Source organism: Grampus griseus, assembly GCF_964374135.1.
Source record: "Grampus griseus genome assembly, chromosome: 14".
Taxonomy (NCBI): Eukaryota; Metazoa; Chordata; class Mammalia; order Artiodactyla; family Delphinidae; genus Grampus; species Grampus griseus.
Genome location: NC_139008.1, coordinates 62,510,328 through 62,536,077, shown reverse-complemented (window position 1 = coordinate 62,536,077; position 25,750 = coordinate 62,510,328). Strand labels below are relative to the sequence as shown.

Sequence of the window (25,750 nt, the reverse complement as noted above, 5' to 3'; positions counted from 1 at the left end):
TATGACCTGGGAACCCTTTCTCAGTTACTAACTTACTGCTGAACCAGTGCTCTGAATGAGGGGAACAGTGAATGGCTGATAATAGCGTCCCTTAAACCTGATGCTCAGAGAGAACAGCCAGAAACTGGTGGGAGAAAATCCTCTGCTTCCCACTGCTGACAAGGCAGAAGGCCTCAGAGAACCTGAGAACCTGGAGCCCTGGCCACAGAAAGGGCCCCGGGACGTGCAGGCCAGGTGAGAAGCAGACCTGGGAGCGACTTAGGGTTTAGGATGTCAGCTCAGGATCTCGTGTAACCTCAGGCTGTATTAGTAGATGTCAAGTGTCAGAAGGAGGGAGGTGAATATTCCAGTCTTCTCCCATTTCCATGTGTTTGGGGCAGGACTAAGGGGCAGGTGTGTGATCCAGGAGTAAGGGTTATGGGGTAATATGCCTGCCTTCAATACAAGGAAGAACCTTCTAAGGGGCACCAGAAAAGAGTGCACCCCTGCCTCTGCAGGCAGCGAGCAGAGGCTGTCCTTCCTGGACAGCCTCAGGTAAGGGGATGGACGAAAGAATCCCATAGGAGAGAGAACCTAGCCTTGAGTTTAGGAAGACCCAGCTCTGCTGCTTCCCAGCGGTATGAGCCCAGGGGAGCCATTTAACCTCTTTGAGCCTCAGTCAGCCTGGCTGTAAAGTAAAGTAACTCCAGCCTCAGTTTTTGGTGAGGATTAATGAACAGAAATACCTCACTCCAGTGCCCGGAACATAGTAGGTTTTCAAAGAACAGTAATGGTTATTACAACTGTTATTGCTGCTCTTAGTACTGTTGTCCCTTTACTAGTACGATTATTGTAATCACTACTATTGCTACTGCTACGGCTCTTCTGACTATCACAACTACCATTACTAGTGGGGCTACTTCTATGGCAACTACTGCTCCCAGGACCCCCACTATTGCCACCACGACTACTGTTCCTGTCACTAGCATTTGGCTCTGTTACTCTTGTTCCTACCCCTGGGACATTGGAACCTGCACTGCCCAAGTTCAATCCTTACAACCAGGTGGTCTTCAGCAAGTTATTTAATCTCTCTGTGTCTCATCTGTAAAATGGGTATAATATAAATTGTGACCTACAAGAGCACTATTGTGAGGATTAAAGGTGTTAGTAACAGTAATGCACTTAAGGTAGGGCTTGGTTCATCGTAAGCTCTGTAGAAGTGTAAGAGAAGTAAGCAAATAACCTCTGCTAGTATTACCACTTCTCTCATTTACTCTTTCTGCTTTTGTTCCTACTGCTATTGCTGTTGTATTCCCACTAGTATTGTTGTTTCTGTTACTGCTACCATTGTTATTACAGTTACTGCCATGATGCTGATACTGTCATCATTCCTGTCATTACTTCAACTGCTGTTGTCACTAACCTGCTCACTCATGACTCTCAGTACTGCTTATGGTACTTCCTAGGTGTGAGGCCGGCCATGCCCCCTGGGACCTGGTCACCCAGGCTGATGGGCCAAGGCCTGGGCAGTGGGACAAGGGGCAGTGACATCCCCGTCCTGGGTGCTTGGTGCAGGTGTATCCTGGGGAGTCAGGGAGCTGCTGGCGACCTGTAAGCTCCATTTCACCCCAGGCTCACCCTGCTCGCCCTTGGGAAAACAGGAAGCGGTGAGGGCAGGTTGGGGCAGCCCCCGGGCTGCCGTCGGTCTCCCCTTTCTTCCCCAACTCACCCGCTTGCCCAAGGACGTGGGATCCGGCACATACAAAGCGCTGTGTGGGCTGGTGTTGGGCTCCGTTTTTGAGACCTTGCCTCCATCCCGGAGGAACTTGGACTTCACACACCCCATCCTGTGGTAGAGAGAAGGGAGATGAGCCCCGCTTGCTCTGAGCCCCACACGGGGGAGTCTTTGATGCTGGGCTCTAGACCCCGTGTTCCCAGGCTGGCACCCTGTCACCTTCCCTGTCTCCCCTCCCCCTCTCTGCCCCCCTCACCCCACCCTGGCCACGTGGAGCTCACTCTGCCCTTGTCATCTCTGGGCTTCCCCACACCACGTCTGGCCCGCACCCACACAGAGCTGACAAGCTGTTGTAGTCATGCTACCAAGGACCCCTGCGATGGGGAGTTTATTCAGAGAATAAATCGTGATGATCATTGAAATTCAACAGGCGGAGCCTCAGACCAGAGTGGGGGGAGGGGGTGTGGGAGCTGCCAGCTCTGGGGTCAGAAAGCCTGAGCTGACGCTTGACCCCTCCCTCCCCAGCTAGCAGCTCACTTACCATGCCCCCTGCTCCCCAGTCTCAGTTCCTCATCAGCAAAGTGGGGATAATAATACGACCTACTCGCCGGGCGTTGGGAGGACGAGAAAGCACGTGGGTGGGGAAATACTCAACACAGAGTCAGGCTCAGAGCAAATGGTGAAGTAAAACTATACTCTCATTATATAACGTCAACATTTTATATAAACTGATAAGGATCAGGTCACATAATGTGGCTCAAACAATCAAGGTCATCATATTCCTCACATCATTTTCTAGTTGCCTTCTAACAGCTTCCTTCCTTCTTCCCTCCCTCCCCCCCACCCCTTTTTCTTTTTTTCTTCCTTCCCTTCTTTCTCTCATGGATTTATTTGGTCATTCAACCATTCATTTACTCAGCAAACATTTACTGAGCACTCTTCTAAACCATGATTAAGACAAGCAAGTTCATGCCCTTACGGAGCTCACTCTGGAGATGGATGGGAGACACAGACGATAAACAGGTAACAAATAAATAACAAGATAAATTCAGTTAGTGAAAAGTGTGAGGATGATAAAAGAGGATGTGATCAGGAACAACTATGTGGGGACCCTTTACACAGGGCGGTTGGGGAAGGCCTCTCTCAGGAGGTGATATTGGACCTGGGGCCTGACTGACACAAAGGAGCCAGTTATGTAACACTCTGAGGGAACAGTGTTCCAGGCAGAGGGAACAGCAAGTGCAAAGGAATGTGATTGAAGAGAATCAGGCACTGAAAGGAGGCCAGTGTGACTGGAGACCGCAGGCAGCAGAGAGAGGATAGCATGTGACAAGGATGCCCCATGTTGTGAGGAGTTTGGATTTGATTCTAAGGATGATGGGAAACCATGGAAAGTTTCAAGCAGAAGGATGACAGGGTTCAGTGTGTACTTTAAATAATCCCACTGGCTGCTCGGTGGAGTGTGGACTTTAGTGAGCAGGGCAGGGAGCCCCGTCCACTGCAGGAGTCCAGGCTTGAGATGATGGTGGCCTGGCCCGGGGTGGTGGCTACTGAGGAGGGCGTAAGAAGTGGACAGATTCGGGGGACATTTTGGAGGTAGAGCTGACAGACTTTGCTGGTGGATTAATCAAATTTAAAGACACTTAAAGAAAACACTTTTACCTGATCAGAGTCAAAACTTAATTGTTAAAGTGGCAGAAACTTTTTCTTTCTTTTCTCAAAATGTGCACATGTATTTGCTGAGAAGATAGGCTGTGAGCCGCCACATAAGGAAGTAACTGTCTTCCTCATCTCTACACAGTCACAATTTTCTTCTAAAGCAGTTAGAACTCAGTTATACTTATCTTGTTAAAATAAACATGTGTTTGTGGCTTAAGAAATAACCCCGAATTCCTAGGTTAACGAGAGTTATTTTTTTAAGATTCTTTTTATTTACAAGGATGTTTTCTGTCTGTCCTGGTGGGAACTGGGAACAGTTTACCACATCAAGACTTGAGCGGTTTTTGCTTCATTCGCCTTTTGCGAATAAAGTAAGGAACTAATCCAGACTCCTGGAGCGCTAGATCATTATTTTGAAAAATGATTGCAATGAATCAGTGCTTTATAATGTACTTGTATGCATCGAAAACAAAAACCAATACCTCTCTGACTTGTGATAAATATGGTTTACACTTGTGGGAAATAAAACAGCATATTGTGTGGTTTTGTATGACAAAATTATATTATGTTTCATATATTTTGATTAACTTAAGGGTGTTCTGGGAAGAGCATAGCTATGTGAAGTACAGCCGCTCCCTCCACCTCTCTCAGTACCTATTGGGTATGCCTTACGTCATCAAGTTACATATTCAGCATGGCCACAGGGTCTTGAGGGATGGGTCTCCCCAGGCATGAACATGCATGATCCATGGATGGTGGGGTTCTACCTCCCGGGGTGGCTGCAATCACAGATGAGTTGAGGAGTGTAAAGGTGTCTGCCACACAATAAGTTCGACAGAAATGTTAACCTTAACCATTTCCATTCCCTAGCAGATGTGGCACTGCCCTGGAGCATAAAGCAAGCACCGTTTGCAAGTCCTTTGGCCTACAAGTGTAGAGATACCACAGTACTCTAGAAGTTAACTTTTTAAAATAGGGAATTCCCGTTAGTTCAATTTTTGCACAATAAAGTTTTTTTTTTTTTAAAGTGATGTACTAGCAGGAGTCAAATTTGCATAAAATGTGATTTCCCGCTAAGTCAAGAGAACCATTCTACTGCCTGGTCTGGAGCGGCCTCAGAAATGCTTATTTTCACGACCACTAGACCTAGCCATGTAACGTGAGCCACGTATATAATTAAAAATTTTCTACAGCCACATTTTTTCAAGGTAAAAAGAAACAAGGGAATTAATTTTAAGATGTATTTATTTTTCCCAATATGTCAAAATTATTAACATGGAATCAATATAAAATTATCATTGAGATACTTTATATATACATATTTTTTCATGCTGAGTCTTCACATCCCAGGGTGTGTTTTACACGTACAGCACATCTCAGCTAGGACTTGCTGTGTTTCACGTGCTCAAGACCTGTCTGTGGCTCAAGCTACTGTACTCAGCAGTGCAGATACAGAAGGTTTCCATCTCTGCAGCACAGCAGAGGCTGGTCTTGTTCACATCTGTGTCCCTCAGCGCTTAGCTCAGTGCCTCCCTGGCACACGGTAGGAGCATAATGCGCCGTTAGTGAGTAAATACATGCCCAGAGCCCACGCTTTATGTGGTCAGGCCAAAGTAAAAGCATCAGGACCTGGTTCCTGCTCCAGTTGGGATGGGAAGACTGGACATACAGAACTACATTCCCAAGAAGCTGTTAGGCATTGGCAAGGACAGTCAGAGCCATGCAAAGACTGCTACAATACTTACTGAGTGAGAAAAGCAAACTGCAAAACATATATAATATCAAGCCATTTTGTAAAATGAATATATATCCGGGTTCTGCCACTAACATGTGTATGTTAGTTTGTTCATAGGAAAAACAACCTGTTTATAATAATTGAGCAGCAGGTTAATGAGTTGGGTTTTGAAGAATGGGAAGGATTTCAATAAAGATTGGGGGAAACTCAAGAATGTTCCAAAGAAGCACTGACTTTCAAAAAGGATTTGAGGGAGCTTATAATATTAAACCATATACAGAGCACTTCAAGACTCAAAAAGGGTTATGCTACACCATTTAGAAAGGAAAGATTATTGAACCAGAAGCCTAGGGTGCTACTGCTACTGCCATTGAGCAGTAGATTTATCTCTGAGTTTCCTAGCAGCCAAGATAAAAATGGCAATTTGTACATTGTTAACATAAAATCCCAGGAAGCATGGCAATTTACTGAGAGAAACAAATATTTTTTGAGCACTAAATTCAAAAGAGAATTTATTATGTGGATCATCCTATAAAGGTCACTGGAGAACACAATGAACAGTGATTTGGCAGCAAAGTCTGCTGTATGTTGACAAGTAGTCCCCAAATACATGACGCTGATGTTTGGGTGGGTTTGGAAACCATGGGATGGGGGTGGGGAGAGGGCGAGGGAAGAGGTTTATATATCCCAGGGCTTCTCTGCAGAGTGGGGGCTGCACAGTTGCTTGAACTGAGTGAGAAATGTAAGAGTGCCTGGCTACTCAGAGTGTGGCCAGCATGAAGACCAGCAGCATCTTCGTACGGGAGGCGTTAGAAATGCAATCTCGGGCCCCACCTCCCAAATCGGAATGTGCGTTTTAACAAGGCTCAGGTGATTCACGTGATCATTTTAATTGAGAACCGGGCAGATGAACATTTTTTGCTCTTGCTTCCTCAGCATCCATCCCTTTTCTGATAACAGTGCCTGGATATTCCTTGGGCAACCAGCTTCTCCCACTCAATGGGCTTTCAGGGGGCTACCCCACCCTTGCCTTCAGGGATTGACAACTTGATACAGGCCCAGCCCATTCGAGAATTCCATGTTCCACGACAACAAATGGTGCTTGGTTCAGTTATAGGTATGTACGTGATCCTAGCCGAGGCAGAGTCTGCCCTGAGGTTTTGCTGGAAAAATTAGGGAAAAGGCACTCTCTTTCCATAAGCGTTGATGTGGATGTGAATGTAGATGTAGGTATAGATGTGGACGTCAATGTAGATATGAATGTGGATGTGGATGTAGGTATAGATGTAGATGGAGATGTGGATGTGGATGGAGATGTAGTTATAGATGTGGATGTAGCTATAGATGTGGATGTGGATGTAGCTGTGGATGTGGATGCAGGTATAGATGTGGGTATAGATGTAGATAGGGATGTAGAAAACTGGAGCTCTTGGGAGCCATCCTGACATCATGAAGGGAGGGACTGCCTTTGAGTGAAGCCATCACAAAGGACAGCAGAGCTGAACAATGGAGACAATGTGATTCCTGAAGACATGTTTGAACACCTGGATCCAGCTATGCCTAAAACTTTCCAACCTCAGAATTTTTGTAATTCATGAGCAAGTAAATTCTCAATTCTGCCTAAGCCAGTTTGAGTTGGATTTCTGCCACTTGTACCCAAAGAGTCCTCACTGATTCTTGCATATTCCTGGGCCACACTCTGGATTGAATGAACTAGAGTTTCTGGGGATGTAGGCCTGGAATCTGCATTTCTAACAATTCTTTAGGAGATTCTTATCACACTAAAATTTGAGACCAACCAATGTAGTGGAATGAAGGTCAAACTTGGGGTCTGAATACTTGGGTTTGGATCCCAGTTCTGCCACTGACTGGCTGTGTAACCTTGAGTAAGTCACTTCCCCTCTCTGAGCCTCATTTTCTTCCCTGTATGATAGAAGGCACTTGCTTCTCAAGCTTGTGGGACAGAGATGTGAAAGGCTTTTTAAAATTTCTGAAAACACATGTTTCTTGTCTAATCTGATTCGAAACCAGGCTCTGAGAGCAGAAGTGGCCTGCCTGGCCCCAGACTAACTTAGAACAGCTGATCCCTGACAAAGACACTTGCTCAGGTCACTGCTGAACTCCTGGGACCTGAAACCGGCTCCTCGTCCCCTCAGCTTCTGCAGGTGTTGCATGGAAGGGAAATGAGAAAGTCCAGCTTGCTTGGCCTGGCTGCCTCCCATGGTCACCGTGCTGGCTGTGGAGGCCTCAGAGCCGCCTCCTGAACTCTCAGAGCCAAGCCCAGGTCCTGCCTGTGCATCCTGTGGATTGGGCGGGAGATGGTTTTCTAGGAGCTTTTAGGCTCAAGCAGAGGCTTGTGAGGGCTGGGGGAGAGGAGCCCTGGAGTTTGGTCCCACCTCTGCCACAGACTCACTGTGTGACCTCAGGCAAGTCCCAGCCTCTCTCTGGGCCTCAGTTTCCCCAAATATGAAGTGAGATGTTGGATGATAAGTTCTCTGAAGGGAACAGCTATAGTTCTTTCCTGAGTAGCATCTACTCCTTCTTTTGACAACAGCTCCCCAGTTTTCTTTGGGAACCACCCTTCCCCCATTCTCAACCCATGGATTGCGGTAAAGCTGACTTCAACCTCTGGATGTAGGGGTGGGTCTGTGACCAAGTCTGGCCAATCAGTAATAGAAGTAGAGATGGGCATGTGACTCAATCCTGGCCCGTGAGCATCATCCGTTTGGCTGGAAAAGAGGCTTGTAGCTGCAAACAGAGCCAAGAAATGAAGAAATACAGATTCTCCAGCCCTACCTGAAGTTGATGTGCTCGTGGACTTTCCAATAACCCCCTTCTTCTGTTTGAGCCAGTTTGAGTTAAATTTCTGCTCCCTTAAACCTCAAAGGGTCCTGCCCAGTGCAAAGGAAATTCTTACAAGGGATTGCAATTCATACTCAAGTGTTAATGGCTTAGGGAAAAGACTGCCTTGATAGGAAGTTTGATGGAAGAAAGTAAAGAGAGTACTAGACCCATTAGAGTAGGTGAGGGTGTGTGAAGTATGGACCCCATGAAGATGACGGCACTGAAGCCATGCTTAGAAAGGGCTTCCATATATATTTGTGGAATGAATATATTGTGTTCAACCCTCTCTAGGCCTGACCATACTTGGCTGAAGTCAGCAGGACCAGAATTATGAACCCACCTGTCAGATGGGGAAATGGAGGCCCATGGCAGAGAGCATCCCCAGGTGATCAGTGGCAAGTACAACAAGAACTCAGCTCTCCTGCCTCTCATACTTCACTGGGTCAGCCTCAGAAGCTGCAGTGGGGAAAGGGGAGGGGGGATGAGTTAACACAAACAGGAAGCTTAGGAAGGCAGACCGCCAGAGGCCCAGGGCTCAAGACTGTCCAGTTAGAGGAAACTTCCCTTCTCTGAATAGCTCAGCCATGGGTGTGGGGGAGAAAGCATTTCGCTATGAGGGACCAAGTCCCTGAAGAGTTTTCAGGAGTGCAGAGCCCTACAGCTCCCTCTTCTCGAGTTCCCTGACTGTCTTCTGAATGAACCAGCCAAACCTCCAAGTGACTGTTATCCATAATGGACATTTAGGGGTCACCCCTGTCTCCCCATCTCTTCCCTTTTCTGACCCTCAGCTTCTTTCTGATCAAGAGCTCAAAACTTTGACTTTGCAAACAGGAAGGGACTGGAGAGACCTTTGTTTTACAGATGGAAGCAGCAGCCCCAGAGAGGGCGGGTGTCATGCCCTGGTTTACAAAAAAGCAAGTGACAGAGCAACACACTGAAGAGGAACTCGGGCCTTTGGTCATTTGCCTCACTTGGCCAGAGGGTTGGCTCTGAGATGCATGTGTTCCAACCACTTGTTCCAAACATGTAGTAAGTTTTTAGCATGTTCAATGTTACCTCTGGGTCAACTCCAGAACTCAATGTTACCTGGTCAACTCCAGAACTCAAGGGCACTTGCGAGCCTCCTTAGAATAATACTATCTTTAAGGTAGGCAGGGGGCAGGGAAGTTTGGAAAACATAGGATGGGATTTGAAGCCAGAAAGAGCTGGGTTTGAATCCCCATTCTGCCTCTTACAGAAGTGAGCCTTTTAAAAATATAAGTCAAGTCATGTCGCTCCTCTGCTCAGAACCTCCTGGGGCTGCCATCTCACTTGGAGTAAAAGCCCAACTCCCCTCTATGGTTGGCAAGGCTCCATGACCTGGAATCCCCTCAACCTCACAGTCCTGTCTCCTCCAGCCCGCCCTTGATTTTTCCATTTCAGCCACACTAGCCTCTTGCTACTCTTCAACTCACCAACCATGTGTCCACCTCAGGACCATTGCACATGCTGCTTTCTGGAATGTTCGTCACCCAGAAAGCCTCTTTCTCTTCATGTAGATCTCTTTGCAGATCTCACTTTCTCAGAGGGGTCTTCCCTCATCACCCTGGCTAAGATAGGAACTCCGCCCCCAACTCCCAACACTTTCTGGCCCCTTCCCAGCTCTATTCTTCATGGCTTTAACCACCACCTAACGTGGCAATTCTACTGAGAGCAGAATTGACAAATGGCCCCAGCTGCTGTGCTTTGAAGACCGTCACTGTTGCCATGGGCTGCTCCCAGCCAGGGACTGAGTGTGGCGGGGATACTGAGGCAGGCCCGTGCCAGGGGGACCTCTGATAGGAGACTTCGGCTAAGGGCTCTTTGACAGCCTTGCCAACCTTCCTTAGAACTGCCCTGCAGTCTAAGACACTTCCACCTTCCCTTCCTTGCTTGTTCTCTTCCTTCCTCCCTCCTTCCTTCATTTGGAGTCAGACGCACCTGCTATCTGATGGCTCTCCTAGCCTCTCCTAGCTTCTCCCACAGGCATTCCCTCTAATCAATTTCTGGCACATTTAATCTCTCTGAGAGTCTGCTTCTCAAAGGACCTGAACTAACACACCTATTGTTACCTGTGGATGTATCATCTGTCCTCCCATAGAAAGTAAGATACATGAGGGTAATGATTGTTTGGTACCTGGCTATATACTAGTGTGCAAAACTAGGACACAGTAGGTGCTCAATAAATTCTTGACTAATTGAACAAAGTGCCCTTTAGCTGCCAGGGTGCCCTAGATTTCCCCATTTAAACAATAGTTACAAATGTGTGTTTAAACTGAGAAGGACTCTCCATGTTTGTTTATCTCTGCTTGGAGAGGAACAAAGTCTTTCCTCGATTGAAGCTGAGTGGAGGTGGCCCCCTTCAGAAAGGACATGGTGGTCAGTTCGCCCCAGGGACAACTTTTCACTTCAACCTCCCAACGTGCTCCGAGGTCAGCTGCCCCCAAATCTGTCCTCAGTAAATGGAAACTTCAAAGCCAAAAAAACACATCCTCTGACCCTTTTACACTTATTCTTTTATAGTTGACAGAGCCTATTCTTTTCTGTTTTGGTGGGTATGTGTTTTTGTTTTTAAAATTATCTTTCATCACCTAGTAAAACAATACACCGTCCTTGTTAAAAATGAAAACAAGGACTTCCCTGGTGGTCCAGTGGTTAAGAGTTCACACTTCCACTGCAGTGGACCCAGGTTTGATCCCTGGTGGGGGAACTGAGATCCTGCATGCCTTCGTGGGGTGGCCAAAAAATTTAAAAAAAGAAAAATTGAAAACAATACAGCGAAATCTAAGGCACCCTTGGAGTAAGGCTTGTAAGGTACCCTTTACAGGCTCTCCACGGCCACCCCTCCCCCCTCCAGGTAGCCTCTGCACGTGCGTCTGCATACATGTACTATATCAGAGAAGATGCTGTCGGCGCTCTGCCCCATAGCTCAGCGCTTCACCATTTCTGAACACTCGCCGGACGTCCAACTGCTAGCACTTGCATCTCTTTGCCTAAGAGATTTCTCTGTGGCCCTTGGTGCCTGCTGTGCCCTTGAGCTTGGCAAGTGGAAGTGCTAGAGAATCACCATCCCTCAGGAGCAGCCCTCGACCAGTGGCTGACAGGAGCAGGCAGATAAATACCCCAGTTCCTTTGCTTCTCAAGCGCGGTCATCAGCTCCCAGTGGAAATGAGCTCCAGGTGCCCACAGCGGGACTGGCTTGATAACACACCTTGATTGGCTGCCTTCTCTCCTTGTTTTGCTTCCCCACTCTCCTACCAGGGTTTTCTGGGATCTGCTCCCAAATAAACTAAATAGTAAATGCATTTGAAATCTTTTCTATGGTCTGCTTCTGGGCCAACTCAACCTGAGACATATACGCCTATAGAAAATATGGAGTATCTTTTGTGTGTGTTCACATCAAAGGAATACTGTTCTGCACGCATCATGAGGCAGTATTCTTATTCCCATCTTTTAGATGAGGAAATTGAGACTCAGAGAGTGAAGGAATTTGCTTGATGCATCACGACTTGTATGAGGCAATGTCAGCGCTCAGACTCAGGTCTCCTGTGCTCCGTCTCCTGTGCTTCACTGCTCTGGCAGAGCAACCTGTTCTCTTGGTTGCACCTAAGTCTCCTGGACCAAAGGATTTCATGGTGATGGTGGGAGCTCGGGCAGGTGTCATAGGGCAGGATTAGGAATGCAAGCCCCTGTGCAGTGCCATCCAGAGGGTGCAGCATGTGTGGCCACAGCCACTGCCAAGAACGGGGCACGTTTTACATTCAAGCAAGGGTTTCTTCTGTATCATTACCCCTGCCTCTGAAAGTACACTAAAACTCCCAGTCCTGGGGTAGAGGGAACCGGAGAAATGGGATGGGGATCAAAATGCTGTGAGGGGGGACTTCCCTGGCGGTCCAGTGGTTAAGACTTTGCCTTCCAATGCAGGGGGTGCGGGTTCGATCCCTGGTTGGGGAGCTAAGATCCCACATGCCTCGTGGCGAAAAAACGGAAACATGAAAACAGAAGCAAAGATTGTAACAAATTCAATAAAGACTTAAAAAAAAATGTGCTGTGAGGGTTTGCTTAGAAAGACAGAGGCTAAGAGAGATTGTACTACTAACTTTGTGTGTAACTTTGGGAAAGTTACTTACCCTCTCTGGGCCTGACATTTCTTTTCTATTTAAAGGGAGGCCTTGTCATGATTGGAGGGCTGGGCTTGAAAACTCAAGTGGCTATAGGGGCCCACAGGGCCATCCACATGAGGAAGGTGGTCCGGGCAAGGGTGCCGCAAACCGGACAGCTCAGGGGCAGTCTACAGGGCAGCCCCATTCAGCATCACCAACGCTACCATGAGTCAATAGCAGAGGAGTACAGGAGATTGGTCTAGAACCTTGGGGTTCTAGTCCCAGGGCTGTCAGCTCCTCCAGTTTTTCAAGAGAAGACAGAAATCCAGATTTATGTGAGCTCTCTTGACTTTAAATGTTAGCAACTAATTTAAAAAGAATCACTTTGTGGGGTCAATTGAAATACACCTACTTGCTGAAATACCTCCTAGGCAAGGGAGGGAGGGACTGTTCAACGTCCCTCAATTCCGTATTTTTGAGTGGCCCTACTATGTGCCAGGTGCCAGGTGTTAGAGATACAGTAGTTTAGGAGACAGACATGTCTGTGCCCTCATGGGACTTAACTTCTAAAATAGCTTAAAGTCCAAGCCCTGACCAGTCCTCTGAATGCAGACAACTTTTTCCTCACCCTCTGGGGTAAGGGGCCCCACAGAGCATCCTGATTGGGGTGAGATTAAGATTCATGCTTCCCACGCCCATTAGGATGGCTCTAATAATATATATATATATATTTTTTGCGGTACACGGGCCTCTCACTGTTGTGGCCTCTCCCGTTGCGGAGCAACAGGCTCCGGATGCACAGGCTCAGCGGCCATGGCTCACGGGCCCAGCCGCTCCGCGGCATGCGGGATATTCCCGAACCGGAGCACGAACCCGTGTCCCCTGCATCGGCAGGCGGACTCTCAACCACTGCGCCACCAGGGGAGCCCTCTAATAATAATTTTTTAAAAAGGAAAATAGCAAGTGTTGGCCACAATGTGGAAAAATTGGAACTCTTGTACATTGCTGCTGGGAATATAAAGTAGTGGAATACAGTCTGGCGATTCCTCAAAAGTTAAACATGGAATTACCATATGACCCAGAAATTCAACTCCTAAGTATATACCCAAGGGAACTGAAAACAGGTGCTCAAATATATGTACATGCATGCTCATGGCAGCACCATTCACAATAGTCAAAACGTGGAAACAACCTGAATTTCCATCTACAGATGAATGGATAAACAAATTGTAACGCATACATACAATGAAATACTATTCAGCCATAAAAGGAATTAAATGTGTCAGTATTTAACTGGATGAACCTTGAAAACATTACGTTAAGTGAAAGAAGCCGGTCACAAAAGGTGTGACTTTGTGTGATTCCGTTTACATGAAATATCCAGAATAAATTAATCCAGCGATACAAAAAAGCAGGTTGGTGGCTGCCAAGGGCTGAGAGGAAGGAGGAACAGAGTAACTGCTTAACGTATGGCGTTTCCTTCTGGGATGACGAAGGTGTTTTGGAACTACACAGAGGTGCTGATTGCACAACACTGTGAACATGCTAAATGCCACTGCATTGTTCACTTTAAAATGGTTAATTTTATAATGTTATGCGAAGTTCATCTAAAAATAGTTTTAAAAATTACAAACTACATAAAAGTGCTTTGCTAGGATGGTTAAACAAATTATGGTGCCTCCAAACAGTGGAATATTATTCAGCCATTCAGAATTCAAGGATGTTTTAATGACATGGAAAAATGCTTACAATGTAATACTAAGTAAACAAGTGGGATAAAAATTGTATATGCAGCATTTTACTAATTATGTTAAATAAAATGTGCACAAAAAAGAAGACTATAAAAATAAGCTAAAATGTTTGTTATCCAAAATTTTTTTAAAAGATTCATGTTCCAGGAATTCCCTGATGGTCCAGTGGACCGTCCCTGACTCCCCGAATTCCCTGACTCAGTGCTTTCACTGCTGTGGCCGGGGTTCAATCCCTGGTCGGAGAACTGAGATCCCACAAGCTGCGAAGTGCGGTCAAAAAAACAAACAAAAAACAAACAACAGCAAAAGTTTCATGCTTCCACTGCTTCAGCATCTACTAAGTGTCAGTCATAGTGAACGAGACAAATGAAGATTTTTGCCCTCCTGCAGCAGAGAACAGGCGACAGTGGCCCTGGGTCTAGAAAGAGCTGGAAGGTCAGCAGAGCCAGATTCTTTCTTCTCTATTCTCTGCCCCAGACTCCCTGGGTGACCCTTTCATGCCTCAGTCCTCCTCATACGCAAAAGCTGCCCCTCGGGAGAGCCATCCAGCCTCTTGGTGTTTCCCCCTAGAAACACCTGTACATGCACCCAAGACCACACATCCAGGCTGGCCCCAGCAGTATTGTGTGTTGTCGTGAACCCATGGAATAACCTGTATGTTCATCACCAGGGGAATGAGAAGTAAGGCAGGATGGTCCCCTGCTGGGATCCTCCACTTAGAAGGAATAAACTAGAGCTCTGTTTCTTATCCTGGCTAGACCCTGACAACTTAATGATAAGAAGGCAAGGGAAAATGAAACTGCAGAAGAATTGCACAGTTAGATAGCATTTATGTAGATCCTTAAAACACGAAAAACAATTTTATGTATTGTTTATGTACCCACATATATGTAATACATTTTTTAAAGGCACAGACAGGAAGCACTGTAATTCATGACAGAGGTTGCCTCTGGGGAGGAAGAGAAACAGAACTGAGAGGGATACAAGGTGGGGAGGCTTCAATTTTAACTGTTACTTTTAGTAATATTATTTTTTAAAAAACTGAAGCAAACAGGACAAAATGTGAACATTTGTTAATTCTGGGTGGTGGGTTCCTGGGATATTTAGTATATTATTCTCTTCACTTTTCTGTATTTTAACCTCACCCCCCTCAAAAAAAAAAGGATAGTGAAAATAAAGCAGTGAAGAGAACCAGTATCTATTGAGGGCTTTCTCTGTTATGGCCAAAGTGGTCCTCAAAGTGTGTCCCCGGGACAGGCAGCATCAGTATCACCTGGGGATGCAAATTCTTGGGGTCCGGTGCCAGACTTACGGAGTCATGAACTCTGGGGTCAAGACCCAGAAATTTGTGTTTTAACAAGCCTTCTAGATGATTCTGTTGTTCTGTTAAAATATGAGAATCACCGGGCTAGACTGTAATAGCTATGACAACAGTTAACCCGTATTAAGCAATTAGACCTGTCAGTTCTCTAAGAGCGTTCCTTCAGCAACTCAATCTAATCTTCAGAACAACCCTATGAAGGAGCCATATTTTAATTATCCACATTCTACAGTTGTGGAAATGGAGGCACAGAAAGGCTAAATCCGCTGCCCAAGGTCCAACAGGCAGGTTGCTCCCAGAAACCCTTTACCTAACCACTACACTAAACTGTCACTTGCATGACCTCTAACATATTCTAGCTCACTGCAGCCTTGGAAGAAAGACTTAGTAGCCCTCTTTGGCAGATTAGGAAATTGGAATTTAGGGAGGGAGAGTGACTTGTCCAAGGTCTCACAAGGAGGAAAGTCAGGGGCCACACATCCTGTTGTCTGTCCAGGAGGTTTTGGGGTTTGACCTAGACCCCCTGGGGATCAGGGCCTAGCTGGGAGGAGGAGGGAGCTCAGCGAGCTGACCCAGCTGCAGCCCTGCCTGGGCTCGCACCGTCACGCCTACGGCCAGCTGTCCCCTTCCCCACTATGGCTGCCAACCCGCCGTGACCGTGACGGTCACCCACCCTCACCAGGAACCGTAAGGGCCTTCCCCTCCCGGGCTCCGTGAAGCCTTTTTTTTTTTTTCCTTTTGCAAAAGGGGAACCTGGAGTGCCCAGAGAAGTGGCGGCTCAGGCACAAAGTCACCCTACAGCTTTCCCAGGCTCGCCGCCAGGCAATTCCGCTGTTCATCTGGGCACCCTCCCCTGCGGGTCGGCCCCCGCATCCCACCTCCTGTCCGCCGCTCCCACGAAGGTCCCTTTCCCGGGCAACCCAACCTACGCGGCTCACCACCCCGGGTTCCCTCCGCAGCCCGAAGACCCTCAGGCCGAGGGTCACGGGCCGCTGTCCCCGAACCCGTGTGCGCTGCACTCACCTGGGCGCCCGCTCCTCGTCCCGTGGGCAGCCCGGATCCTCGCAGCTCGAGCGCCCCCCCAGCTCGGCAGCCCCCGGCGTCCCGGGCGCTCGTGCCCTAGGGAAAATGGACTGACTTTCGAGAAGAGGCTGGGGCTGCGCTCAGAGGGGCTTCGGGGCAGCGCGTCTTATGGGGCCCCTCTCGTGCTGGACTGTCCGCGTCCCTCCCACTTGCTTCTAGTTCCCGGCGGTGCGCCCGGGGTGGAACCAGGGACGCGGTGTCGCCCACAGGCCATCTGGGCTCCTTAGCCGCGCCCGGGGTGATGCTAACCCCGCCCCCAAGTGTCTTAAACCCGCCCCCGAAGATTCTAACCCCACCCCAGGGACTCTAATCTCTGTCCCCACCTCCTAAAATCCTAATCCCGCCGCCTAAGGATTTTTTTAAACACCGCCCATCCAAGGTTTCTAACCCTGCCCCCAAGAATCCTAACCTTGTCCCTGAGGGATAATAACCCCGCCCCCAAGAATTTTAACCGGTCCTTCAAAGGTCCTAACCCCCAAATAACCTAACACCTCCCCCAATGTATTCTAACGTTGCCTCCCATCGCCCTAATCCTACCCTAAAGGATTCTAAACCCCACCCTTCCGAGAACCCCAACACCTCATCTCCTCCTCCTGAGATCTTAATTCTGCCCCAAAGGATCTTGAATCTCACATCTGAAGGAATTTTAACCTCGCCTACCGGAGGTTTCTAATTCTGCCCGCAGGATTTTAATCCTGCCAACGGAAGGATACTAACCCTTTCCTTTTTTCTTTTTTTCTTTTCTCCCGGTACGCGGGCCTCTCACTGCTGTGGCCTCTCCCGCTGCGGAGCACAGGCTCCGGACGCGCAGGCTCAGCGGCCATGGCTTACGGGCCCAGCCGCTCCGCGGCATGTGGGATCTTCCCGGACCGGGACACGAACCTGTGTCCCCTGTATCGGCAGGCGGACTCTCAACCACCGCGCCACGAGGGAAGCCCCTAACCCTTTTCTTGAAAAGATTCTAACCCAGCCCTCAGGATTTATTACCCTACTCCTAGGGATTCTAATCTCTCTCCTGAGCGATCCCACCCTGTTCCCATAAGATTTTAATCCGCCCCCCCGGGTTCTAATCCGACGCATCCAAATATTCCATCCCTGCCTTCCAGGGTTTCTGATGGCACCTATCAAAGGATTCTAAACCTTTTCAGGAGGATCCTAATCCCACCCTCATCATTCTCACAGGATTCTAAATCCACTCCTCCTCCCGCAAGCATTCCCCACCCTTCCAATCGCCACCTCCTAGCCCGGGCCCCTCCCCACACCGCGTCCCAAGCCTTCCCGGCCCTTCTGTGGTCTGCGATTTCCGCTCCGCAGGCCCCTGGCGAGTCAAACGCCAAGCAAAGTTCTTTGCCTGCAGGAACCAGACTGCCTTACTCCTTGCAGGCTTCCTGGCAGCTCAGAGGAGTTCGAAAGTTGAGGGGGCGGCAAGTGGGGCTGGAGGGCACAGCTGGAGGCCGCAGATGAGCGAGATGTGCCCAGGGCCAGGCAAGGGCAGAGCACATCTCCTCCTGGAAAGAGAGGGACTGTCGCCTTAAATTCTGCTGGACACACCTCCAAAATGTACGGGAATCCTACTGTGTCTCTGTAGTCCCACTGCTACCAGCCAGTTCAGGCCACCATCACCTCTCCATTCATTCATTCAGCAAGATTGTGCTGGGCGCTGGGCTACACAGGGCTGGCTTCTTGGCCTCAGCACTATTGACATCTAGGTCCTGAAGTTCTTTGTTGTGGGGTCTGTTTTGTGCATAGTAGAATGTTGAACAGCATTTCTGGATTTAATCCACTAGATGCCAGTAACAACCCCCTTCCCCAGTTGTGACAGCCCAAGTGTTTCCAGACATGACCAAACGTCCTGGGGGGGAGGGGGACAGACCATGGATGAGAAAGATAATGACTCTGCTTTTATGTGTTTTGTTTATGTACTTAAATACATGTATGCACTTTTAAAAAGTAGAAAACGGGGGACTTCCCTGGTGGTGCAGTGATTAAGAATCCGCCTGCCAGTGCAGGGGACACAGGTTCAATCCCTGGTCCGGGAAGGTCCAACATGCCGCAGATAAGCCCCGGCACCACAACTACTGAAGCCCGTGCGCCACAGTGAGAAGCCCGCGCACCGCAAACAAGTGTGGCCCCTTCTCACTGCAACTAGAGAATGCCGGCACGCAGCAATGAAGACCCAACGCAGCCAAAAAAAAAAAAGTGGATAATGGGTTTATATATATATATATATTTTTTTAATTTTATTTTTGGCTGCGTTGGGTCTTCTTTGCTGCGTATGGGCTGTCTCTAGTTGCAGCGAGCAGGGGCTACTTTTCACTGGGTGCGCGGGCTTCTCATTTCAGCGGCTTCTCTTGTTGCGGTGCCCGGGCTCTAGGTGCACGGGTTTCAGTAGTTGTGGCTCACCAGCTGGAGAGTGCAGGCTCAGTAATTGTGGCGCCCGGGCTTAGTTGCTCCGTGGCATGTGGGATCTTCCCAGACCAGGGATCAAACCATTGTCCCCTGCATTGGCAGGTGGATTCTTAACCACTGTGCCACCAGGGAAGCCCCTAGATAATGTTTTAATTGTGTGTTTAAGTTACTTGGATGGTACTTATTCAGTTTTGTCCCTTTTTTTCCACTCCATCACTAGATACTATTAATATCTAGCCATGTTGCTGAAGGTCATTGTCTACATCCTCCATAGTCTATTTATCCATTCCCCTAGTCATGGACACCCAAATTGCACACAACTTCATGCCACTGTGGACATCCTGATATGTGTCCCCTTATGAACCCACGTGAGAATTTTATAAAGACTTGCTTTGCCAAGAATGACAGATTCTTGCACAGTGGCTGCTGCCTGGATTCCTCTCCTGCCATTTCCCCGTATCTTGTCCCTTGGTATCCTCTGCTGGTCTTAATTTGAGTTCCCCAGAAGCAGACCCTAGACATGGATTCAAGTGAAAGTTATTTGGAAGATGCAGAAAACACTGGTAAAGGAGTGGGTGAATGAGACAGGCAAGGGAAGAAAGCCAATGAAGAGAGCATTATCGGGCTTCCCTGGTGGCGCAGTTGTTGAGAGTCCGCCTGCCAATGCAGGGGGACATGGGTTCGTGCCCCGATCCGGGAGGATCCCACATGCCGCGGAGAGGCTGGGCCCGTGAGCCATGGCCGCTGAGCCTGCGCGTCCGGAGCCTGTGCTCCGCAACGGGAGAGGCCACAACAGTGAGAGGCCCGCGTACCGCCAAAAAAAAAGAATAAGAGCATTAACAAGCAAGCTTCAATTGTGGGCTCCTGGAGCTCAATCCTGCTGGGAAGCGAACCCACTTCAGAGTTATCCCACCTGAGGCTTGAGGGAGCTGGGGTATTTATACACCAACGCCTGCCAGGCATTGGATGAGGGCTGCTCCCCGGCGGATATTAATCCTTCAGCATTTCTGGTCTGCCCCATGCATGCTCCAGTCACCAGAGAGAGCCTCTAGGAAGAGAGATGCAGGTTCCCGGGACATTAGAGGGTCATTGTCAGCATCAGCTACATCTTCTTCCAAAAGTCTGCCATTCTGATGGCAAAGGACCACTGATAGCTGAAACATTCTCCTGCTAACAGCCAATTTCCCCAATTCTTTTGGTATTCAAGTGATGCTGCAATAAAAATTCTTGTATGTGTTCCCAAAGCCCCTATCAACTTTACTGCGGCATAATCTTATAAATAAAATGCACCATTTAAAATACTCAGCTCGGGCTTCCCTGGTGGCACAGTGGTTGACAGTCCGCCTGCCGATGCTGGGGACACGGGTTCGTGCCCCGGTCCGGGAAGATCCCACATGCCGCGGAGCGGCTGGGCCCGTGAGCCATGGCCGCTGAGTCTGCGTGTCCGGAGCCTGTGCTCCGCAACGAAAGAGGCCACAACAGTGAGAGGCCCGCGTACCACACACACACAAAAAAACAACACATAAAATACTCAGCTTGATGAGTTTGGACAACTGTATACATCTGTGTAACCACCACACTAATCAAGATCTAGAACATTTCTATCCCTCCCAAAAGTTCCCTTATACCCTGTTGCACTCAACTTCTCCCACTCATTTCCTAAGGTAACAACTGATTGGATTTTTGTCATTATAGATTAGCTTTGTCTTTTCTGGGATTTTACATAAATGCAATCATACAGTATGCTTCTTTTTCATCTGTCTTTTTATTCACGTATTGCTTTTAGGAGTTTCCATGTTGTTTCATATTCTAGTATTTTGTTCCTTTTCACTGCTGAGAAGTATTCCATAGTACCGATGTATCGCTATTTGTTTATCCATTTACTTGTTGGTGGACATTTGGGTTCCTTTTGTTACAAGAATAAAGCTGTTATGAACATTCATGTACAAGTCTTTGTGTGGACATGTTTTCATTTCTATTGGTTAAATACTTTGGACTGGAATTGCTGGGTCATATAGTAAGTGTATGTTTAACTTTATAATACAATGCTAAGTTGGTTTTCAAAGTAATTATACCATTTTGCATTCCTACCAGTGATGTATGGTTTCCAGTTTTGTCACATCCTTGTCAATTTTGTACTGTCATTCTTTGTAATTAAAAAAATATTTTCCATCTAACTCATATTAGCATCAAAGAACATTGATACAATTACAAATTTTATGCTAAAGCACTGGCTTACTAGTATTTGGGGTGGCAAACATTTTGTCTACTCATGCATTCGTTCATTCATTGTCATGGGGAGTATAGCTGGCCACAAGCAGTGGTGCTAAATACTGCATCTTTGGAGTCAGACTAGAGTTCAAACCCTGGCACTGCCATTTATCAACTGAGTGATCTTGCTCATATCAAGTCACTTCTCTGAGCCTCAGTTTCCTTATCTCTCAAGTGGGAATAATAATAGGTGAGTCATTGTGAGAGTCAACTAACATCTTATGTCTGAGGGTGATAAGGATTAAAAGGAAAATAAAGCAAAGCAAGGGGAGAGGTAGCAGCGGTGGGGGAGGGGTGATGGTGTGACTTGAGACAGAGAGGCGGGGAAGGCCTCTCGGAAGAGGGAGCATGTGAGCAGAGACCTGCTGAATTGGGGGAGTGAGTCATGGGATGGTTTGGGGGAAGTGTGTTCCAAGCAGAAGGAATAGTAATGGCTAAGGTCCTGAGGTGCAACTGCACTTGATGTGTTGAAGGAACACAAGGAGGCCAGCGTACCTGGAACAGAGTGGGCACAGGAGAGAATGATGGAGATGATGTTGGAGAAGTTGTGCTGTCAGACTGTGAGGCCATGAACCTCCTGGTACTGATATTAAACTTTAATTGACACAAGATGGGAGCCATTGGAGGGTTCTGAGCAGAGAAGTAGGCCACAAATGGCTTGTGTTTTAATGGGATCTCTTTGGCTGCTGGGTGGAGAATGCATTAGATGGGCCAGGGGAAGCAGGGAACCCAGTGAGCAGGCTGAGGCAGTTCCCCAAAGGCAAGATGATGGTGGCATGCGCCGGGGTGGTGGCAAATGACAATTGTAGGAGCTCAAAGAAAGGAACAGAATGCTTGAAACTTTACGGGTATTCACAAGGAGAGTCATTGCAGCACCACTTTTACTAGGGAAGAACTGGAAATAACCTAGATGCCCATCATTTGGGGACTGGAAAAAAATTATAATACAGTAATGGAGTACCAAGCAGTTGTCAAAAGAATAATGATGTTTAAAAACTAATCATATTTCTATGCACTAGCAAAGAACAATCTGAAAATAAAGCTAAGAAAACAATTTCACTTACAATGTCAATGAAAAGAATAAAATTCTGGGAATCAATTTAACAAAAGAAATGCAAGATACTTGGAAAACTAAGAAACATTTTTAAAAATATTTATTTATTTATTTGGCTATGCCCGGTCTTAGCTACAGCACGTGGGATCTTCATTGCGCATGCGGGATATTTTTTCAGTTGTGGCATGAGGGACTTAGTTCCCTGACCAGGGATCGAACCTAGGTCCCCTGCATTGGGAGCATGGAGTCTTAATCACTGGACCACCAGGGAAGTCCCCTAAGAAACATTCTTGAAAGAAGCTTAAGAAGACCTAAGTAAAGTCATCTCAGGGATGGAAAAGACATCTCATGGAAAAGACATCCCTCTGTGGACTGGAAGACTTAATATTGTTAAGGTGATGATACTCCCCGAAGTGACCAACCAAATCCCTATCAAAACCCCAGATGTCTCAAAATGAGGGACTTCCCTGGTGGTCCAGTGGTTAAGACTCCGCACTTCCAGTGCAGGGGGCCTGCGTTAGATCCCTGGTCAGGGAACTAAGAATCCGCATGCCGCATGGCGTGGCCTGAAAAAAAAAAGAAAAAGAAAAGACAACCCACAGAGTGGGAGAAAATATTTGCAAATCATACATCTGATAAGGTACTGGTATCCTAAATGTTTAAATAACACTTACAACTCAATAATAAAAAGACAACATAATTGAAAAGTGGGCAAAAGATCTGAATAGATATTTCTCCGAAGAAGCAATACAAATAGCTAATAAGCACATAAAAAGATGCTTACTATCATTAGTCATCAGGGAAATACAAATTAAGCCCAGTGAGATGCCACTTCACATCCATTAGAATGGCTAATAACAAAAAAGATGGATAATAGCAACTGTTGATGAGACTATGAAGAAATTAGAACCTTCATATATTGTGGTGGGAACATAAAATGGTGCAGCCCCTTTGGAAAACGGTGTGGCAGTTCCTCAAAACGTTAAACATGGAGTTACCATATGACCCAGCAATCCCACTCCTACGTGTCTGCCCAAGAGAATTGAAAATATGTCTACACAAACATTTGTATGTGAAATTTTCATAGCAACATTATTCATAATAGCCAACAAGTGGAACAACTCTGATGTCCATCAATGGATAAATAAAACGTGCTATATCCATTCAATGGAATATTATTTGGCAATAAAACAGTATGAAGTACTGATACATGCTACAACATGGGTGAACTTTGAAAATTTGTTAAATGAAAGAAGCCGGTCACAAAAGTTCACATATTGTGTAATTCCATTTACATGAAATGTCCAGAATAGGCAAATCTACAGAAACAGAAAGTAGATTAGTGGTTGTCTAGGGCTGGGGGTTGGGGAGAAATAAGGGGTGACTGCCAGTGGGTTTGGGGTTTTTGTGGGGGGTGGGTAATGAAAATGCCCTAAAATTGATTGTACTAATGGCTGCACAATTCTGTGAACATACTAAAAATTACTAGAGTGTACATTTAAATGGATGAATAAGTGAATTATAATTCAATAAAAAAATTTTTTTAATGAAGAAAGTCGTTATGTACTAATAGGGAACATGTGGGTAAGGGGAGGGGGGAGCAAGGTGCACAACAGTTTCTATTGTATTTTACTATTTGTGTAGAACAGGAGAACAAGGATACGGGAATTTACCAGCACATGCCTCGGCGGGGTCAGGAAGGGCGCACAGAGGAAACAGCCCCAGTGGTTTCTTCCAGGGAAGGGAACTGTGTAGCTGGGTGACAGAGGAGGGAGAGAGACTTATTGGTCCTAGTATACCCTTTGTACTCTTGAATTTTGAACGACCTGAATATATTAACTATTCAAAAATAAAGTCATTTAAAAAATCAGAGACTTCATGGACAAGATAGAATTGGGGCTGGGTAGGATTTTTAGAGGATGAAGAGTCCAAAAAGGTTCTGGGTGTGCACTTCACACTGGGGCCAGTGGTGTAAGAATGATGGAAGCAAAGGCATTGAGACTGGACTGACTGCCTCTCACTAGCTCTGAGTTTGGTCAAGTTACTCAACTCCTCTCTGTCCCTGCTTCCTCATCTGCAAAGTGGAATGATAAGAGTGCTTACCTCACCAGGTCATTGAATCATTGCATATCAAGCTCATTACTGTGCCCTCACTTATATCATCTCATTTAATCTCTTTGAAATGGGGATGATTATAAGTGGATGGCTCAGAGAGGTAAAGACAGTTGCCCAAGGTCACACAGCCAGCAACAAATTCGAATCCAGGTCTGTGAGCCTCCAGTGTGCCTCCAAAGGCTGTGCTTGTAACGACTAGACAAACCTAATAAGTGTGCCCCGGAGATTAAGGAGTAGAGAGAGAGAGATGCTGATGGGAGGACATGATGCAGGGCTCAGTCCTGGAGGGAGGGCAGGAGCTAGGGAACAATGCAGTCTTCACTTTACAGGGGGTCAGAGGTTAGCTCCTTCAAAAGTATATTTTCCTATTTCCAGGAGCATTTGCATTTTATTTCAAATTCTTTGGGAACTGCTGATTGTTCTACATTCAAAACAGGATGGGGGATGGGGAAGAGAGCCACAAATGATTATTTCAAAGCCCAGATATTTCCCCTTTTACTTGCAAAGTAGCCAGTGTACACCCTCTCAGGCAGGAGGTCATTGCTGTCCTTATTTTCCAAGAGAGGCAAACAAAAACCTGAGAAGACTAGCCCTTGAGAACCTCACAACAGCCCCCAGCAGGTCCTTGACCACTCTTCTTAAAAAACTCCTCCAGGGGCTTCCCTGGTGGCGCAGTGGTTGAGAGTCCGCCTGCCGATGCAGGGGACACGGGTTCGTGCCCCGGTGCGGGAAGATCTCACATGCCGCGGAGCGGCTGGGCCCGTGAGCCATGGCCGCTGAGCCTGCGCATCCGGAGCCTGCGCTCCTCAATGAGAGAGGCCACAATAGTGAGAGGCCCGCGTACCGCAAAAACAAACAAACATACAAAAAAAACACACAAAACTCCTCCAGCCTCCATCATCTCTAGCCCCCCATGCCCACCTCCACCCCTGCCCTGGCTTATTTTTCTCCGGAGAACTTGTCACCACCAGGCACTTTAATACATATTTATATGTTAAACTGTTTGTTGTCTATCTCTTCTACTTTTTTTTTTTTTGCAGGTTCACGCAGGTACTATTCATGTGTACGTTTTTACAGATGGAGAAACTGAATGAATGAAGGAAACTGAATGAATGAAAGAAACTGAAGGAAGGAACCAAATGAAGGAAGGTTTAGTGAATAACAGTGCCGGGATCAAAACCCTTCATTTGATTAATTCTATTAATATTTATTAAGGGTTTACTATGTGTAGTTTCCAGACTTTTCTCTGCACGTTTACATACATATATAGGTAAATACAAAACCATGTTATTTTTAAAAAAATGAATGTACTCTCTGTACTATTGTACAAGCATGTCTTGGGGCTCTCTCCATGTTAATTCACCACTGAATGTGAGTGAGGCTGGGGCCCAGGAACTTTAACCTCTCAGAATGCTGCCACGAGCTGGGAGGACAAAAATGGACAAGATAGTCTTGGTCCTCAAGCAACGTCCAATTCAATTAGGTAGACAAAAACTTAGACCAATAACTTAGATACAGAAGTGGAAAATTCTGTGGTAGAGAGGCACATGATATTGTAGAACCAAGTAGGAGGGACATTGGCCCAGCCTGGAGTGCATCAAGGAGGACTTCTTGAAGGAGGTGATCCATTGAGGCTTAAAGGATGATAGTGGAAGGTCATGGCAAAGGATTTT

The 25,750-nt window shown here is 46.9% G+C and overlaps 1 protein-coding gene across 1 annotated transcript in view; it reads right to left on the bottom strand.

Moving 5' to 3' along the window:
- Positions 1-16,297, bottom strand: part of HCK (HCK proto-oncogene, Src family tyrosine kinase) — a 38,819-nt gene extending 22,522 nt beyond the window's left edge. Inside the window, exons 1-2 of the mRNA XM_082669972.1 lie at positions 16,169-16,297; positions 1,709-1,826 (exon numbers count right to left, since the gene is read on the bottom strand). Of these exons, the coding sequence (XP_082526098.1) occupies positions 1,709-1,825 (117 nt within the window). The 5' untranslated portion in view covers position 1,826; positions 16,169-16,297. The remainder of the gene's footprint in view (positions 1-1,708; positions 1,827-16,168) is intronic.
- Positions 16,298-25,750: the final 9,453 nt, after the last annotated feature.